Here is a 19,414-nt window from a genome sequence, read left to right as displayed (position 1 = left end):
CCCCACTGCCTAGCTGAGATAAGATTACATCCCTAACACTGTGTATAAATATCTCCTTATATTAAAATTTTTTTTCAGGTCCCACTTCACCCTACCCCAAGCTGGGAAAACATTATCTTCGGGTTGTGACGTCACAGTTCCCAGAGAAAGGGTGTGGGGGGAGAGGCAGATATGAGACACGTGGGAAGCAGGAAGGTTACAAGGCAGTCAGTAAGACACCCCACATAGCCCAGCTCCCTTTCCAGAAGAGCAAGGAGGGGCCCTGTAGAACGGAGGCCCGTGCTGTACCTGTGAGCTCACTCCTGTCCCCAATCCCTGATGCTCAGGAGTGGTGTGTCCTGTCAAATGTTGTCTCTGAGGTCCTCGTGTTGGGGATCTAAACTCAAACCCAGCTCACTCAGCTCAATAACCAGGCTTCCGGTTCCTTTCTAAGAGGAGCCAGCCCCCGTGGCTCATGCTTCTGAGATTAGGCCTTTTTAAAAATCATGGGCCCCTCTCCAAATCTCTCTTACAGAGAGAGCAAAAGGGCCCTTCCCAGGAAGGGGGTGTTGTGAAAAACACCAGCGGCGGGGGCTCCATCAGTCCCTGACCAGGCGGTAGATGTGGTACTGGGCTCCTCGTTCACTGGTGGAGACTTCAAAGACGTAGGCAGTACACAGCAGCAGTTCCTGAGTGTCCCTGTTTGTCACAACCTGCCAGAACAGGCTTACATTGTAGGGTGGGGATGGGGTACAGGACATGGACTGCCCTGCCCACCCTAGTTATCAAGAAAGAGAAACCTGCCATGCTATGTACCCCAAGAAGAATGTCCTGCGGCTCAGGTTCCTTGGGCAATGAGGTTACCCCTAAGCTGAGAGATGGTAGGAAGGGGCCTCCCCATCATATCACATTCCCGAGAAAAGGGTTCCCCACCATGCCACCAGGCAGAGAGAGAGGGTCAGCAGATCATATTAGCACAACCCCCAAATCAAAGGAACTCCCTTCTCTGAACTTCTCAGAGAAGCCAGATGCTTAGAAGCCGAGGTATCTCAGCTGCCCTAGGGAAGATGGGCTCTCCACATAGGACAGCTCGGTCCTGTCCTCCCGCCCCCACCCCCACCATGTTCTGGATGAAGCAATCTCATCTTTGGAGTCCCCAGGAGCTGAGGGTCTGCCTGCCCCAGCGTATCACCTGGAGGATGGTGAAGTTCTCCAGGACACTGTTCATCATGTAGCGTTCAGGCAGCTGACGGAGCTTGTGCAGGAAATTAACCAGGTACTCACACATGGGAGAGCGCAGCAGACGGTACACAAAGCGCCCGTCCTCCAGCTGGGCCCGTTCCGTCTGGGAGTGGGAAACACAGTAGCTGAGAGAGATCACGGCCACCCTAGGACCGAAGCTTCACCCTTAGCCTCTGAGAGGCCACTGTCAACTCCCTTGGCCAGAGTCCCTCAAGCAACCTCAACTTTAATGACCAGAGACCCTAGGCCTCTGAACCTGCAAACAAGGTACCCCCCCCCCCCTTCTCCTCTGTCATGGTCTGAAACCCCAGTGACCTCCAAACTCCCTCAATAGCATCTCCACGCTGAGCTTGAGGCTTCAAGACCTCACAGGCCCTGAAGTATAACATACCTACTGGCTAATTACACAGCTCCTACCATACCCTTAAGAGTCTTTGTCATCCTGCAGAATCCATCTCTATACCTTTCAACCCTTGAAATAAGCCCGAGTTGTGACTTTTAATGGCTTGTTTATGTTTAGTGGTTTGAGACAGGGTCTCATGTAGCCCAGGCTAGCCTGGAACTCCTTATGTAGCTAAGGATAGACTTGAAACTCTCGATGCTTGGTTTACATGAGGGTAAGCACTCCACAAAGTGAACTATATCCTCAGCCTTTGAAGTCTTGAGTTAATTCCTAGTGCATATACTAACTGCCAGAGAAGCGGGGATAGCCCTGCCTCACACACACACACACACACACACACACACACACACACACACGCAATGCTGTGACTGCTTCCTCGAGATGCATGCAGTACCCTAGCCCTGGGTCTTACCTCCACCTTCTCTACCACTTGCTTGCCAAAGGAGCAGACCTTGGAGGAGCAGGTGAGTGTCATGAGCTCCCGGCTCTCATACTGGCTGCTCACTCCATAGAAGCCACCGCCACCTCCGCTGCTCCCTGCCTCCTCGGCACTGGGGCCCCAGTTCAGGTCCGCCTGAGAGGAGATAGAGGGGCACGGGTGAGCTGGCGGGAACCCAGCAAATGCTGACCCAGAGCCTGGCTCCGAGCTGCACACACTTGCCCGTGACCACACCCTGACTCAGCTTCCAAAGACCCCAGGTCAGCATGAGCTGTGCTCTATAGAAGACTTACCTACTGTTCCAGGAGGACTAGAGAAGCCAAGGTCCCCAGAATAGTCCTGACTCTCATTCTCTAGGAGCCATACAATCCAACTGTTTTGCCTGAAGCCCCTAGCTCTCTAGAGTTCAGCTCTACTCAGGCATAGCAGTGCAAGCTTATAATGCCGGCACTTAAGAGGCCGATACAGAGCCGGGCGTGGTGGCGCACGCCTTTAATCCCAGCACTCGGGAGGCAGAGGCAGGCGAATTTCTGAGTTCGAGGCCAGCCTGGTCTACAGAGTGAGTTCCAGGACAGCCAGGGCTATAAAGAGAAACCCTGTCTCGAAAAAAAAAAAAAAAAAAAAAAAAAAAAAAAAAAACCAAAAAAAAAAAAAAAGAGGCCGATACAGGGGGGCTGTGAGTTTGAGACCAACATGGTCACATACAGTGGGAGACTGGGTCTCAAAATGAGAAGAAAAAAAAAAGGAAAAAAAAAACAAAAGAGGGAAGATGGGGTTGGAAGTTTTAAGAAAATGGAGGGGGGCCGGGCAGTGGTGGCGCTCTCCTTTAATCCTAGCACTTGGGAGGCAGAGGCAGGCGGATTTCTGAGTTCGAGGCCAACCTGGTCTACAGAGTGAGTTCCAGGACAGCCAGGACTACACAGAGAAACCCTGTTTCGAAAAAGAAAAAAAGAAAGAAAAAAAGAAAGGAAAAGAAAAGGAAAGGAAATGGAGGAACTAGAGAAAGCACCCAAGGAACTAAAGGGATCTTCAACCCTATGGGTGGAACAACAATATGAACTAAGCAGTACCCCGGAGCTCTTGTCTCTAGCTGCATATGTATCAAAAGATGGCCTAGTCGGCCATCACTGCAAAGAGAGGCCCGTTGGACTTGCAAACTTTATATGCCCCAGTACAGGGGAACGCCAGGGCCAAAAAGGGGGAGTGGGTGAGTAGGGGGGTGGGTGGGTATGGGGGACTTTTGGTATAGCATTGGAAATGTAAATGAGCTAATAAAAAATGGAAAAGGAAAGGAAAAGAAGATGGAGGGGAGACAAATGAATGTTAGCTCTGCCAAGGGCCGAGTTACTAGCAGGCATGTTACCCCTAGCAACTGGTTATGGTTTCATATCCTCCCTCAACCCTCCCCAGACTGGCCGTGAAATCAAGTGGTGACTACCCATGAGTAGTAAGGCCTACCTCCCCCCTAGAGCACTATCTGTCAATCAGGAACGCACTCTTGCTCATCCAAAGGCCAGGCGGGCAGAGCTGGGCAAGTCTTATAAAGCCTGTGGTCTTGAGAGTGGAGAGTGCCTGTTCTCTGTCCTGACTTTAGCTGCAGCTCTTTGGCCAGGACTCCACCTACCACCCCAGCTACAAGCATTTCAATACAAGGCAAATCCCTATGCCTGTGGCCACAGCTCACCACTGGAACCCCCCAGCACTTAGGAGGCTGAAGCCAGAAGAAACCAGCCTAGGCTACACTGTGAAGGGGAATCTGCCTGACAATGGAAGACCACCTGGGTTGGTGTTCAGCCTTAATCCCAGCGCTTGGAGGCAGAGGAAGGCAAGTCTCTGGAGTTCAAGGCCAGCCTGGGCTACAGAGCTGGTTCGAGGACAGGTAGGAAGGCCACAGCAGCTGCTTCCAACAGCCTGTAACAGCCGTTTCTGAGCCATCTCAGGCCTCCACCCAGAAAGCTTGGGGATTTTGTTGGTTTTTGTCTTTTATTTACTTTCAATTTATATGCATGGGTGTTCTGCCTGCGTGTCTGTCTGTGTACTACATATGTGAAGTATTCTCAGAGGCCAGTAGAGTTCCTCTGGACTAGAGTAAGATACTTGTGAGCTGCCATGCGGTCCTGGGAATTGAACCTGGGTCCTCTGGAAGAGCAGCTCTTAACCACAGAACCAGCTCTTCAGTCCCTTTATTTTGTTAAGTAGGGTCAGCTGTCCTTGAACTCTGGGTTCTCCTGGCTCAGACTGCTGCGCATTGGGATGAGGGTGACAGGCGTGCACCATGATAGAAGGCTCGGGAAGCTTTAGAACCAGACAGCCAGGGAGACCAAGCTGACTGAAATCCCGTGTGGACGTCCTTTGGAGGACCATACCCTCCTCCACCCCGAGATCTTCAGTGCCAGTCATGCAACTGGACACCAAACCAGAAGGGCCTGAGAAAGACTGAAGATGCTCTGTCCTCCACGTCCCCACGATCTGCACTCAACTCCTTCTGTCACAGAGCAGGTCCTCAGAAGCAGTGACATGCCTCCTACATGCTCTCCCACATAGTTGTTGGTTTTCAAGGGTAGCGCAGGCAGACCCAAGACCCTCCTCAGACCTGGCGGAGAGGGTCGTTCATTCCTCAGGAACGCTCACCCAGAACTTGACGAGGAAGAAGGCATGTGGTGGCCCTCGGTCATACAGCTCGCGGAGGCCGCCCTTCTTCTCAGGGAATTTGTCGTAGATCTGCCGCACGTCCACACTCTCTAGGGGTGGTGCTCCAGGGCTGGGACACTGCTGACTGATGTGGACAAACAGATGCCTCTGGAACTGCGGAGACAGCACAGGGTGAGGGGCTGTGGGCTGGACCTAGGCCCGCACACCCACCGGCCCGCTCGCAGCCACGCCTTGGGCCACAGCCAGCAAGCTGCCCATTCCTTCTCTGTCAACCTCGTCAAATCTCTGGTCTAGCTTAGCCAACAGTTTTTCATCTCTCATATAGCTCTAGAGTTGACCTGGTACCCAGAATCCTCCCTCTGTAACCTGACCAGCCCCCACCATAATTTATCATTAATTTCCTTGGAAGTTTCATTTCTGAGCCTGGAATGTACAATGCTGCACAGAACAAACTCCTACATGACCCTCAAAGCCTCATACATGTCCTTTCAGGAAAACTTCACTAGTTCCCCAGGAAGATCATCCTCTGTATACACAGGAACTAGACGGGCTGGCTGTATGGTGATGCAGGTCTTGGTCCTGGAGCGAAAAGACCACTAAAAACTCCCTGAACTTGCAGAATTCAGACTACTACAACGAACAGAAGCAGAAAATAACTTACAGATAATGAAAATGTCAGGAATAATTTAAACCATGAAAAAAAATCCTTGCAAGTATAGAAAAAGGTGGGGGCTGGAGACATGGCAAAAGTGGTTAAGAGCTCTTCCAGAGGTCCTGAGTTCAATTCCTAGCAACCACATGGTGGCTCACAACCATCTGTAATGGGATTCAATGCCCTCTTCTGGTGTGTCTGATGAGAGCAATAGTGTACTCCCGTAGATGAAATAAATAAATACATTTTAAAGAGAGAGAAAGAAAGAAAGAAAGAAAGAAAGAAAGAAAGAAAGAAAGGAAGAAAGAAAGAAAGAAAGAAAGAAAGAAAGAAAGAAAGAAAGAAAGAAAGAAAGAAAGAAAGAAAGATGGCACATGGTATTTTCTAGCAAGCGGACTGGTAAAGTCTTGTGAAAAAATTAAGCCCATATAAGCCAGAATCACTCACAGTCAGACCCAGGGAAGGAACTTAGACTGTGGCGAGGGAGGCAGAAAGGCTCTGAGGCAGGAGGGGCAAAAGACACAGCAGGAACAGGGTTCAGATGGCGCCGTTTGTGTGCAGCAGTGAGTTGGGAGGGCGTTCTTCATCTTTGTTGTGGGCGTTTGGTTTGAGGGCAGCTTGGTTTAGTTTTCTCGTTTGGGTTTTTAGTTTTGTTTTGTGTAAGTTTGTTGGGGTTTTGGGGGTTCTGTTGGGGGAATTTTGGGTTGAGGTTTGTTTTTCTTTCTGGTTTGTTTTTATTGTTGCTGTCCTGTTTGCTTATTTGCTATCGTGCACCAGGGTCACACTCTGCAGACCTAGCTGGCTTGGAACTCGGTTTCACCTGCCTCTACCTCCCTAGTGCTGGGACTAATGAAAGACACACCGCCATGCTCTTCTTTCTGGTTTTTGAGACAGGTTAACTTTCTGTAGCTGGCTTTGAATTTACTATTATAGTGCAATTGGTTCATTTTGTTGTTGTTCTTTGAGACGGGGTCTCTCTATGTAGCTCCTGGCTGTCCCAAAACTCTCTCTGTGGATCAGGCTGTCCTCAAACTCTCAGAGATCCTCCTGCCTCTGCCTTCCAAGTGCCGAGATTAAAGGCATGCGCCACCATGCCCAGCTTGTTGTTGTCCAGATATATCTTGTATATTCCTGCTTGGACTCAAAACTCCCAGTGTAAAAGAAGGTAACCGTGAACTTCTGATCCTCCTGCCTCCACCCCAGGGTATTGAGATTGTACACCCGTACCATCACACCCAGAACAACCCAGGGGCTGAACCCCAGAGCTTCATGTATCAGCCGAGCTAAATCCCCAGCCCTCAGACCGACTTCTGAACTAAAAGCAATATTCCTTCAGCCTCCAGGGTGCCGGGATCCCAGACTTCCAGTATGAGTCTCACCAGGATTTTTAGTAACCTTGACACCTGAGCAATGGCATTTACATTAGTTTGGCTGCAGAGACACCGAATGCAGGGATCTACATTTCTCAGGCCTGCAGTTAGCTGTGAGCACATAACTAAGACCTGGCCACTGCGATATGAACAGACCGATGAGCTGCCTCATTCAAGGCAGGCCCATAACACCTGGGCACCTAGACAATCCTACCCTCTCTCTTCCCCCATCTGCTGACCAGATGCTGAGAACCCAGAAGATTCTGTAACCCTAGAAAATGGTAGACCCAAAAATGGAAAGAGCCAGGTCCTGAAGCATTGGGGTCAAACACCTGCTCGGAAGACCTGCTGCTCAAAACACCTGCCTGGCACACCTACTGAAAACACCTGCCTGGCACACCTGCTGAAAACACCTGCCTGGCACACCTGCTGTAAATACCTGCTCAGCAGACCCGCTGAAAACTCACATGAAAAGCTGGGCACCACAGGGCATGCTTGTCATCCCAGCTCTCACAAAGCTGAAAAACCACTCAGAGTTCAAGGCTAGCCTGAGCTACAGAGACCCCAGTAACAATATATTAATAAAACAGGAAAAAAACAATTAGAACTACAAGTCTTTCCCAGATCCCTTGTGTGTTACTGCAAAGCCTGCCAAAGAGCAGGACTTTGATGTTAGAGGAATGAATGAGCTGTTCGGTTCCCAGGACACCGATAAAAGCAGGCATGGTTTCAGTGCTGCTGAGGACCAGACAGGTGTATCCCTGAGGCTCACAGGACTCAAGTTCAGTGAACAACCTACTCAAAAAACCAGGTAGACAGAGACTAAGTTGACTGGTGGGGACGGCGCTTCCTGTGAGGACTGGAAGGCACTGTCGGTGGGTACCTTGCCGCTGCCAGTGGGAATGCAGCCGCTCTGGACTCTCTCCCTTCCCTCTTTGTACCATCACCCATCATCTGCCCCGGGTTTCACTCACCGAGTCAACTGCGTCTGGCGGTTCCACAAACGCTGAGAACTCTATCAGCTGCAGGCGGGCAGTGCCCAGGGCCCGAGCCTGCCAGGCTGGGGGAGACGGAGCGGGTGGGGGCAGGGGTGAGAGGGCTGGGGGCGGCTCGTACCCTTGAAAGAGAAGAAAGAAAAACTACTCAAAATGATGGGCTAGGCTGGCACTGTTTCCTCTCGACCACCTTCTCTTTGAGCTATAAGGGCCAGAGATAGAAAGGCAGTGAGCCCACCGGGCAGACAGGAAACCTGGACTCTTTCCCCAACAGCACATCCACTGGACACAGGGGCTCACACCATCCTAGCACTTGGGAGGTGGAGGCAGGCGCATGAGTTCAAGGTCATCTACATACTCAACTCAGAAGCACGTTCTAACCTGGGATATATGAGACTGTCTCAGAAAAGAAAAATAAGGTCGGGGAGGACATGGAGAGATGGTTGGTTCAGGGTTAGAGCAGAGGGTGATCTTGAGAAGACCAAGATTCACACCAATCCGGGGGATCTAACGCACTCTCCTCTGGCCTCCAGGGCCAGGCACACACAACACACTTATATATATGTAAGCAAATCACTCATACATATAAAATAAATAAATCTTTAAAAGAAAAAAAATTAACATTTCCTCCAGGCTACCATACAGCTAAAGGTGGCCCTAAGACAATTCTTGCCAAGGTTGCCAGAAGGACCCTACCTGAAAGGAATTCAAAAGGCAAAAAATTTGGCCGACTAAAGCTTTGGCCCATGACCAACTCCCATCTGCAATGGGCCCGACAGTTACAGCAGCCATGAGGCACATGAGGCAGAGGCCAAGAGGCAAGGTTTGCAATGGCTAAGCAGGCAAGCCCATCTCTAGACCTTGTATCAGCTGGACGCGTAAAGCCGTTACTTATACAATTTCGGATATCCTGCTATTTGCAGCCATACATTATTTATAATCGATGAGTTCTAAACACGGAGTGTGATGGCTTCCATGAGTTGTCTCTCAGAGTGCTGTCTGGGTAGGTCTAGGCGGTAGGGCCTTGCCAGAGGAAATACGCCATTACACTATGCCCAGTTACTCTCAGCTTCAAGTTTACAGATCAAGATGTGAGCCCTCAGACTGGGCTTAGTGGCACATGCCTCTAACCCCAGGATGCAGAGGCAAGTGAGAATCTCTGAGCTCTAGCTCAGTCAGGTCTATAGAGCAAGTTCCAAGACAGCAAGGATTACACAGAGAAACTCAAGTTTCCAAAAACAGAAATCAGAACAAAGAAATAAACAACAGAAGGGAGGGAGGGAGGGAGCAAGGGAGGGAGGAAAGGAAGGAAGGAAGGAAGGAAGGAAGGAAGGAAGGAAGGAAGGAAGAGATGTGCCCCTTCGGCTTCCTGCTCCAGCAGCTATGCCTCTACTCAGCTATCATAGGTAAAAATGGAAGCCTCTGGAATACAAATAAACTCTTCTACAGTTTGCCTTTGCCATGGTGTTAGTATGTCACAGCAACGGGAAAGTAAGTAATAAAACTGAGGGTGTTTAGAATCATTTCACCAGCTGGGCCGTGGTGGCGCACGCCTTTAATCCCAGCACTGGGGAGGCAGAGGCAGGCGGATTTCTGAGTTCAAGGCCAGCCTGGTCTACAAAGTGAGTTCCAGGACAGTCAGGGTTACACAGAGAAACCCTGTCTCGGAAAAAACAAAAACAAAAACAAAAAAAAAACAAAAAACAAAAAACAAAAAGAAAGAATCATTTCACCAATCCATGTGGGGATTCCACAGTCACACTGTGTAGACTTCTGTGCTGCTGGCAGAGTCCACATGGACAGGAAGCTGACACAGAGGAAAGCAGATGAAAGTCCCGCTGAAACTGAGCTGCTGGATTCAGCCATGCCTGAAGCCACCTTTCCTCTCCTCCCTTTACTTCAGCTACTTTTGATTTGGGTTTTGACTACTCGGTTGTGCCCAGCTGGCAAAAAGGTGAAGGAATTCCTGCTGGTGTCAGGAACAGAGTGAGAGGGGAGACAATGAGGGTCTAGGGGTAGCATCTCTCACCTGGTAGGTCAGAGGCTGGGGGCGTCAGTGACACGGAGAACGGTGCCTGTGAGAAGGGCTTCACGCTGCAGGACAAAGGGAATCCTGTGAGTGCAGTAGAGTGATGCTGGCCGAGCCAGCCAGGACTGACCCTTGCCCATGAAAAGCCAGGCTCCCCCACCAGGACATTCCATGCAGAACAATGTGGTGGCTACATTGACGGCTCCTCTTGTGTCTCAGAAGACGGAGGTTGATGCGGACCAAAAGTGCCATAAAGCCTGAACTCCAACCCCAGTTAGTCCCAACCATGAGGACAGGGATTTTTGTTGTTTTAGCAACACTAGAATCAAACCTAGTGCTTCGAGTATGCTAAGCATGGGCTCCGCAAAGCAACTTCTGCCTACTGTGGATTCTAGGCAGGTGCTCTATCACTGTGCCACACCCCAGCTCCCAACTGAGAGACTAGGGAGGAGCTCTACCACTGAGCCACACTGCCAGTTCCTGCATTTTGCTGCAGGATCTCGCTGGGTAGCCCAGGCTGGCTCAAGATCCTCCTGCATGAGCCTCTAGGGTGCTAAAATGACAGGAACCAGCCACTACACCTGCTCAATGTGATGATAAGTCCCACTTCAGTGCTGGCCTAAAGAGGCCATCAGCCACTTTGCCACTTAGCACGAGTTGGTTGGACTGGACAGGCCAGAGGAAAGAACTTTTTATGTAAATTTAATTCTTTTGTTTTTTTTTTAAACAGAGCCTCGAAATGTAGCCCATTAACTAACAAAGACCCACCTGCCTCTGCCTCCCAAGAGCTAAAGGTGTATGCCACCATGCCCAGCTGTAAACATAATTCTTTTTTTTTTTTTTTTGGTTTTCGAGACAGGGTTTCTCTGTATAACCCTGGCTGTCCTGGAACTCACTGTGTAGACCAGGCTGACCTTGAACTCAGAAATCCACCTGTCTCTGCCTCCCAAGTGGTGGGATTAAAGGCATGTGCCACCACTGCCCGGCTGTAAACTTAATTCTAATTTAACTGGCTACTCACAAATAATAATTGTAGGCTCACACTCCAGAGGCCTAGAGGTAGTTCAAGAGATAATGGTCAGGAGACTAAGAAGCCAGAGGTGAAAGCAGAAAGACAAAGCCCAGGGCCTCCTCCTCCCAGCGCTCAAATTTGTACTTGAGTGGATTTCCCACAGTGCCATGATTTGTCATCTGGCCATCACTCCAGGGTCTGCTCCGCAGAAAGGCCCACCTGGCCTTCTAAAACAGAGCCCATAGTGGGTACAGTGGCACAGTCAACAGCACAGAATCTCTGTGATGTTGGGGAGTTGAGGCAGGAGGAGCTAACCTGGGCTGTAGAGCTGAGAGCCTGTCTCAAATAAATAAGAAAAGGAAAAAAAAAATACTTGAGGCTAGAGATGGATCCCAGTGATAGAACACTTGACTAGCACACTACATACATACATACATACATACATACATATTTAAACTTTACACAAACACGGGTCAGGAAGATTACAGCCTTTTTACTTTGTTCCTTAATAAGAGCACACACCAGACACTTGGTGGGTATTCAGTAAATATCTGGTGTCCCTGCTGCTTAGGACAGGCCTCCGGTCACAGAAGAGGCTCACCTCAGCTTCCTGCCTGTGGGCGTTACACATGGTGCTTATCTGCCTAGAATACTGCCAGTCCCAGCCTCACCCTTCACCTGGCTAAACCCAATCAATCTCAGAGAAAACCCAAAACTTTCTCCCGAGCCATTAAACCCACAGTGGTTCCCCACAATGCTACACACACACTTCCATTCTGTATTTCTGAAGGGGATGGGTTTAATCAGCACTGGCCTCCCCCTCACCCCCCCCATTTGCCTATGGGCTGGCCAGAGCACACCTGCAGCCTCCTCAGTCTCTGGGGAACTTGTTCTGATCTTTCTTGAGTCTCTGATGAGACAATCTAGCTTCTTCTCTCACAATATACACTCCCATGTTGCCCTCACGCAGCCTGGCTAGGCTGGACCTAGGACCCCTTTCTCTATGACACATCTGGTTACCCTCAGTTTTCTCTATGACACATCTGGTTACCCTCAGTGGCCAGAGGTCTCAGAGCTGAGGCCATTCCAGATACCCGAGACTCATCTTCTCCCTCCCAAGTAGGAACGAGTAAAGTAACCCTTTCCCCACTCTTAAGCCCCAGAGACACCCTAGGCAACTGGAAATGAGCCTTTAAGGCTTGGTAAGGGCATTCATAGCCCCTCCCAAGAGGTTCTTGATCTACATCTGCCCTCCATGACCCTCTGAGACCCACTCATTCTTCCCAGAAGCCTCTAGGTCTATTATTGTCTGTCCATAAGCCTCTTGGGAATCTTTCATCTGTCCTGAGCCTAGGGCCTTAAACCTCCCTTCTCAAAATACTTAAGAGGATTCCCCTTATCTCCCCAAGGAGCCTAAAAACTTCCTCCCCTTTATATTCTCTATATCCTTAGCTGTCTTCTCATAAAGCCATATGGCTTCCTTTGTCTTTTGCAGGAGCGTCTATTTTTTTCTTAATTATTATTTATTTATTTAATATACATGAGTACACTGTAGCAGTCTTCAGACACACCAGAAGAGGGCATCAGATCCCATTAGAGATGGTTGTATGCCACCATGTGGTTGCTGGGAACCGAATTCAGGACCACTGGAAGAGCAGTCAGTGCTCTTAACTGCTGAGCCATCTCTCCAGCCAGCCCCCTTGCAGGAGCCTCTAGTTCTGCAACCGCCTTCCCATGATGCTCTGGACCCACATGCCCTTCTAGTCGCCTCTGGGCCTTACATCTGCCTTCCCATGAGTCTCAGCGACTCATGTTCACACTTAGGAGCCATTATTCCCATGTACATAGCACACACCTTTTCAGAGATGAGGTAGAGGAGGCCCTAAGCATAGAAGGGGTCATGCCCACCTAGACCCTAAACAGCAAAGCACAGCCAGTGCTAGACTTCAAAGCTACATGGTTCCAGAATCCATGTCCAAAATGAGTACAGGTGGGAGGGAAGAGGGAAGTCCGGGAGACACAGAGTACTCACTCTGGAACATTCCATGGTGGCCCAGAGCTCCCTGACCAGAACTGGAAAAGCTCAGTGGCCTAGAGAGGAGACACGGATGAGGGTCAGACATCCCCTGTGGCCATTACAGCCCCATCCTTCCATCCCAGATTCTCCACAGCCCCCAACCCAAGCCACCTGAGGGCCAGAAGGGCCCAGCTTGGCCTGGAGGGAAGGGGCGGAGATGAGCTGTGCCGAAGACATGGTGGCCATCGTCTGGAAGGCCTTGTCCTTGGAGACTTGGTCCTGAGGAATGGTTGAGATTCAGGTTAGTGGGGAGTTCTAATTAAGTTCTAATTAAGATAGCCAGGGTGGGATGAAGACATGGGGAGCCGTGATACAGGGTCAGGGAGGGGTCAGCTCCCCACCCAAACCTTCTGTCTCTGCTGGCCTCCTCTGGAAGGGCAGTGTGTGAGGTACAGATGTGGGAAGATGGGCAGGGGGACTCAGCACATTCAGAGTCTGACCCAGGGTGGGGGAAGGGGCCAAGGGAAGAAAGAAAACACCTTAGGAACTGCAGGTTCTACTTCATCTCCCTGAGCACCAGATGACCACCCTGAGGCAGCGAGAGACTAGGGCTACCCATGGAACAGGTCACACCTCAGCCTCAGAGAAGAAAGGTTTGCACGCCCACAATAAGACGCTTATGGTTTTCTAAGTCAAGAAAAGCCTGGACACAGCGTTTCCTGATGCCCAGGGAACAGGAAGGGAGACTTTCCAGATGCCCCCGGGGACAGGAAGGGGTGTTTTTATTCCAGACAGAACATAGAAAAGACTGAGAAAGGAAAGAAAAGATCAGAACCTAAGGGTTTCAGGCCTACAAAAAAGGAAGGGACCATTTCCAAATAAAAGAACAGGAAGTCTCATTCCTGAAGCTAAAAGGAAAGCAACCCCACAGAGGGCCAGTGACACGGGTTCAGGCTTGAGGGCACAGGGACTCATGGTAGAGAAAAGAGAGTAGATGACAATACTTTCTCATAGGAAAGTGCACAGCCAAGGGAGGCGAGGATGGAGTGGGGGACAGGAAAAGATCAGCAGGGACAGGGGAGGGAAGGATGGGAGCAGAGAGAGCAACCTGTTTGCTACAGCAGCCACATGACCTCTGCTTGATGAGCAGGCCAGCACCTGCAGGCAGGCTGCCTCCCCTGGGGTCTCTGACCCTCCAGACCTTTCTCTCTCTCTGTCTGGATTTCCTTCACTGGTGTGTGTGTGTGTGTGTGTGTGTGTGTGTGTGTGTGTGTGTGTGTATTTCACCAACTCTCTGTCTCTGTCTGGCCCCACTTCCCATGTATGTGTCTTTCTCTCTGGGTTGTGTACCCTCCTCTATCAAAATCTCTCTCTCTCTCTCTCTCTGGCCTCCCCATCTGTCTGAGTCTGTCTGTCTGTCTCTGGGTCTGTCCCTCTTTCCCCATCCCTCCCTCTAAGCATCCCACTCAGCCTCCCCTGCCAACGCCCTCCCACCTGCCTTTACCCTCACCTTCAGCTTGGACTGAATTTCTCTCGATTTCCTTCGAGCCAAAACCTGAATATGGCTGGAGACCTGGAGGGATGAGAAGCAGGTCTGAGCATCCTTCATCAACTGCCCTCCCTTCCCCCGGAGGCCGCACACGCTGCTCTTCCACAGGTCACACAGCATGAAATCAAAGGCTGTCTAAAGTGTAAGCCTCCAGGCCCAGGCCCCTCTTTGTAATAAACCTACAGAAATCAGACCGACAAGACGGCTCAGCAGTAAGAGCACTTAGCACCAAGCCTAGTTCCAAAGGTCCATCCCTGAGACCCACATGGTGGATGGAGAGCACCAACTCCTGAATGTTGTCTTCTGATTTCTACATGTATAGTATGTCTCAAGGACACACACATACACACACCACACACACACACCACATAATTTTCTTTAAAAAGTACTTAAAATTTTTTGTGATATATTTTATGTATGTGGATTAGGTGCATCATGGTGCACACACAGAGGTCAGAGGGAAAGTTGTGGGAGCTGGGTCTCCTACCATGGGGGCCCCAGAAACTAGCTGAGCTAAGGTAATCAGGCTTAGCAACAAGCCCTTTACCCACTATGCCATTTCACGGGCACAAAATGTAAACATTTTACCGAAATATCCGGCATCCCCACAACTTAGAGAAAAACCACACAACAAGGCCAGAAAGACGATGGTTCAGTCAGTGAAGCTTGCCCTCCCTGCATGAGGACTTTAGTTCTTCAGTCCTTGTATACTCAATCCCGGCACTAGGAGACACAGATAGGTGCAGACTGGCACTTGCTGGCTACCCAGTCTAGTCAAATCCGCCAGTTCCAGGCCAGTGAGAGAGCCAGTCTCAAAGAAGTGGGCAGCTGCTGAGATGAAACCGGGGTCTCCCACTGACCTCCGCATGCTGGCGCATGCACACGCATGTAGAGGGGCCTCCTACACTCACATATACATACGAACCACATCATCAGCCTTGAACCTGACCCAGCCCACATGAAGATGGCCCTCAGGTAATGCCCAGCCCCAGACCAAAGTTCCAAAGTGTCACTCCTGAGACCTGCTTTCGCGTTCTCGTCTTCCCTGTCCTCAGCTTGATGTAACGGGCAATGAGTTCGTTCCGGCCTGGAGGAGTCAAAATGGAAAAGAGTAAGACTCTCAGCAGAACTTCCTGCCAGAGAAGACAGGGCTGAGGGATAAGGTCAGCAAGCCACCAATCCCCACCAAACTACAGTCAAGCCAGGCTGGGGGACACCTCAGCCACAGGGTCAGCAGCTCAGCCGTGTTCTAGCTATGTGGCCATGGACGGATCACTTAGTCTTCCTGTGCCTCAGTTTCCCTCATCTGTGCAGGAAAAAAAAATGCTAGCGCCTAAGTCATGGGAAGGACACAATCCTTTTTCTTCGTTTTGTATTTTGTTTATTTTCATATCTACTCATTTATTTTTGTTTATTTATTTTTGGCTTTTTGGGACAGGGTCTCTCTACATAGCCCTGGCTGTCCTGGAACTCCCTCTATGTAGACCACACTGGCTTTGAATTCACAGATATCCACCCACCTGCCTCTGCCACCTGCCTTATTTTTATTATTTTGAGATAAGGTCTTACTAGGCCAGGCTAGCACAGAGCTCAGTATGTAGCTGAGAATGGCCTTGAACTGTTCAGGTGTGTGCCACCACAGTTGGCCAGACTCTGGACACTTGGGTTAGTGTGACTTTTCTCCCTGGGGTCAGGACAGCCACCACAGGGGACTCACCATACATCTTGCCCTCATCTGACAGGATGATCTTGCGACGGCCACAGGGAGGGTAGATGGCCAGGGCCTCCTGAAAACTCTGCTCAATGTCGGGGCTCCACACACCTTCTGCATCAGGGCTGCCATCACCTCCAACGCCCTCGCTGCCTCCGGTGCCCTCTTCGCTGCCTTCCTCGCTACCTGTCCAGCCCCCGCCATCATCCAGGGGGGCCCCAGTCCGGGGATCCCCCATCTGGGCCTGCAGAGATGAAGATCAGCAGCTACATATGGTATTGCAAGAACAGGCAGGAGCACTGCCTGAGAGAGAAAGCCAGGCCTGAACCTGAACCCCTGGGTCTGAGGGAAAAAGAGGAACCTAAGCCTGGGACCTGGGAGGCTGTTCTTCCAGTGAGGAATTTGCATTGGGACTGCATGGGGTTGAAGCCACCTGACCAACTCAGGTGCAGTGCCTGAGGCTGTGTTTGGATTTAGGGAAGACCAGAGTCTCGTTAATTGGCAGGAGTGAGACTCTCCTGTCCCACTAAGAAAGAACAGGTGCTCAGAGAAGGGCAGCAGCTGCTGGAGAAGCAGAGGCTAAGTCCAAAACCAACACCCAGAGAGAAGGGGACAGAGAGATCCAGGGACAAAAATCCAGATCGACACAGCAAAAGGGGGCATAGTCAGGGCCCAGACCAGAAAGTAACCACAGAATCAGGCGGGGGCGGGGCTGGGTGCCCATCAAACTTCAGGCCTTGGGACTCAGTCGCCCAGCCATCTGGAGGACAGAACAAAGAGCCCAGGCATCCCCTCCCCCAGTTCCCCACAACCCCTGCTGTGGGCGAGGCCAGCATGCGAGCAGCGGCCCCGCCCCTCCCCCGGGCTCGGTTCCAGCCCAAGTTCCCATCGACTTTCCGGAGGCCAAGAACAGGGAAAACTTTCCCCATACAGTCAGATACCTCCTCCCTAGAGGTTTTATGTTATCCAGAACTCCCAGGACCCCAAAGTTCTGAGTCCCATCCCTCCAATTTTGGACTCTTGACCTGGTAGAGAGAGGTTAGGTGAACAAAGATCTCAAGCCCAGCCCAGTGTCGCGACGACGTTCAGGACCCCCACAGGCCGAAATCCCAACCCAGCCCACCCCCATGTGGCCAGACAAAGAGACAGACGAGCCAGGCAAGACAGACGGACATCTCTAATCTCCTGACCCAGTCACCAATCCTCGGAAGACCAATGGCCGAAGGTCCAAGGGGCCCTATGGCTCTCCCTTGGCCACTCCCGCTCCTGCCCTGCTCCGTGTGGGGGCCACATGCCCACAGGGCGGATACTTGCACGAAGGATGGCCCAGGGGTCGAACTAACAGAAGACCCGTGGTCGCTCCTTCGCTCCCACATCCGCAGCCCCCGGCCACCCCGCGCGCTCCCCCAGCCGCAGACCATCCCCAGGCCCCTAACTCCGGAGAAAGTTCCAGCTCCACACTTCGGCTGCGTCCCCCGCGCAAACTCCGGCCCCGGGGCAGAAAAGGGCTCCGGGCAGTTCCCACGCGATCTCAGGAACACGCGCCTCACCTCATCGCGCGGAACTTCCCACCCCAACTCACAAACCCCAAGCAGGATCCCGATTCCCGCCGGCGCCTTCCTACCTCCCGGCCTGGGCAGGGGAGCCGCGGGCGGGCGGGGCGAGACCCAGAGAAAGTTGCCGGGAGCTTTGTTTGGGAAAAGTGGGAGGGACCGGGGGGGGGGGCGGGCCCGGCGGTAGGCTTGGAATCTCACAGGGACACTCGCTGCGAGGTGCTTGCTTTAGGAGAGATGAGTCCATCTAAGGACTGGGTAGGGTTGCTGGGGTCCCTAGGAGAGAAGGTGGTTATGGGGGCCTGGATTCATGACTTTAGAGGAGGAGGCTGGGGTTTGTAACTCTGGGTCTTAAAGAAGAATATTGGGATCTGGACCCTGGGTCTGAAGAAGAAGGTACTGGGAGTTGAAGGGAGTAGACTCCCAGATAGAAGAGGAGACATGACCTGGGTCACCCTGGGTGTTTGCTGAGGATGTGGGATTGACAGATACAAAATAATCTTTACCAAACTTATGTGGGTTTTTTAAAAAAGATTTTATTTATTTTCTTAATGTGAGTACATTGTAGCTGTACAGATGGTTGTGAGCCTTCATGTGGTTGTTGGGAATTGTTTTTAGGACTGCTGCTCACTCCGGTCTGCTCTGTTCGGCCCCACTCACTCAGTCCCTGCTTGCTTCACCCCAAAGATTTCTTTATTATTACACATAAGTACACTGTAGCTGACTTAAGACACACTAGAAGAGGGCGTCAGATCTCATTACAGGTGGTTGTGAGCCACCATGTGGTTGCTGGGATTTGAACTCAGGACCTTCTGAAGAGCAGTCAGTGCTATTACCTGCTGAGCCAGCCCATTTTGTGTTTTTATTTTACTCTGTTTTTTAACGTTTACATTTTATCTGTATGTTTTGTCTGCATGTATACCTACAGAGGCCAGAAGAGGGCACTGGGCACTGGATCCCCTGGAACTGGAGTTACAGATGGTTGTGGTCAACCATGTGGGTGCTGTAAGTCAAATCCAGGTCCTCTGGAAGAGCAGGCAGTGCTCTCAATCCCTGAGCCATCTCCAGCCATGTATACTTGTGTGTGTATAGAAGTGTGGGTGTGGGGCGTGGTAGCACATGCCTTTAATCCCAGCACTTGGGAGGCAGAGGCAGGAGGATTTCTGAGTTCGAGGCCAGCCTGGTCTACAGAGTGAGTTCCAGGACAGCCAGGGCTACACAGAGAAACCCTGTCTCGAAAAACCAAAAAAAAAAAAAAAAAAAAAAAAAAGAAGAAGAAGTGTGGGTGTGGGTGTGTAAAAGTGGAGATGAAGGTCAGAACCCGGGACCTCACAAGGGCTAGGCAGAAGTTCCAGCTCAGAGCTGTATCTGGTCCAACCAGTTTCTGTGTGATAAGTAAAGTGCTGGGGTGGGTTGGTTTGCTTCTGATGAGAACACAGCTTCCTTGTGACCTGGCCAGAGTGAAGCCTGTTGGGCTGGACCCCCTGCGTTTCTGAAGATCCACAGAAGTGCAGACTCCACAACTGCTTAGGCACTAGTGGCTGCAAGTGGCTCCTATCCCACTTAGAGGCAGAGCCTGGCTGCCTGAGGGCAGAGAGTTGGAACCCAGGGTTTTGTTCTCTTCAAACTGAAGGTCTGGGTAAGAGTGATATCACTGAGTTACAGTCCCAGCTCCTGTGGAGTTGAAGCTAGCCAGGGTGTTCTAGTTTGTTTTCTATTACTGTGATAAACACCATGACCAAAAGTTGGGGAGGAAAGGGTTAATTTAAGATTGCCATTGTGATCCATCACCAAATCACCAGGAAAGGAAC

General features: G+C 51.0%; 1 protein-coding gene across 5 annotated transcripts; it reads right to left on the bottom strand.

Moving 5' to 3' along the window:
• Nucleotides 1-38: 38 nt before the first annotated feature.
• Nucleotides 39-17,715, bottom strand: Tead2 (TEA domain family member 2). 5 transcript variants are annotated; one of them, NM_001379272.1, is made up of 12 exons: nucleotides 17,241-17,715; nucleotides 16,057-16,294; nucleotides 15,362-15,426; nucleotides 14,301-14,363; nucleotides 12,962-13,069; nucleotides 12,806-12,864; nucleotides 9,762-9,826; nucleotides 7,712-7,854; nucleotides 4,695-4,868; nucleotides 2,037-2,198; nucleotides 1,172-1,324; nucleotides 39-692 (listed from the first exon to the last, which is right to left on the bottom strand). In NM_001379272.1, exons 2-12 carry the CDS (start codon nucleotides 16,286-16,288, stop codon nucleotides 579-581), a joined length of 1,338 nt encoding a protein of 445 aa, NP_001366201.1. In that variant the 5' UTR covers nucleotides 16,289-16,294; nucleotides 17,241-17,715; the 3' UTR covers nucleotides 39-578. The 5 variants fall into 5 exon arrangements, with proteins under 5 accessions (NP_001366201.1, NP_001366202.1, NP_001272427.1 ...); NM_001379273.1 differs by having other exon boundaries at nucleotides 17,601-17,715; NM_001285498.2 differs by having other exon boundaries at nucleotides 17,633-17,715.
• Between the last annotated feature and the right edge of the window lie 1,699 nt (nucleotides 17,716-19,414).

The sequence above is a fragment of the Mus musculus genome, chromosome 7 (assembly GCF_000001635.26).
Source record: "Mus musculus strain C57BL/6J chromosome 7, GRCm38.p6 C57BL/6J".
Lineage (NCBI taxonomy): Eukaryota > Metazoa > Chordata > Mammalia > Rodentia > Muridae > Mus > Mus musculus.
The sequence above is the reverse complement of the archived record's forward strand: the minus strand, read 5'-3'. Positions and strand labels throughout refer to the sequence as shown.

Excerpts from the sequence above, each read along its gene's own strand:
- Tead2 (NM_001379272.1), bottom strand. The coding sequence starts at position 16,288 with ATGGGGGATCCCCGGACTGGGGCCCCCCTGGATGATGGCGGGGGCTGG. Across the intron at positions 12,865-12,961 it reads TGGGCCCTTCTGGCCCTCAG|GCCACTGAGCTTTTCCAGTT; the intron begins GTGGCTTGGGTT and ends TCTCCTCTCTAG. Across the intron at positions 1,325-2,036 it reads AAGTGGTAGAGAAGGTGGAG|ACGGAACGGGCCCAGCTGGA; the intron begins GTAAGACCCAGG and ends TCCCACTCCCAG.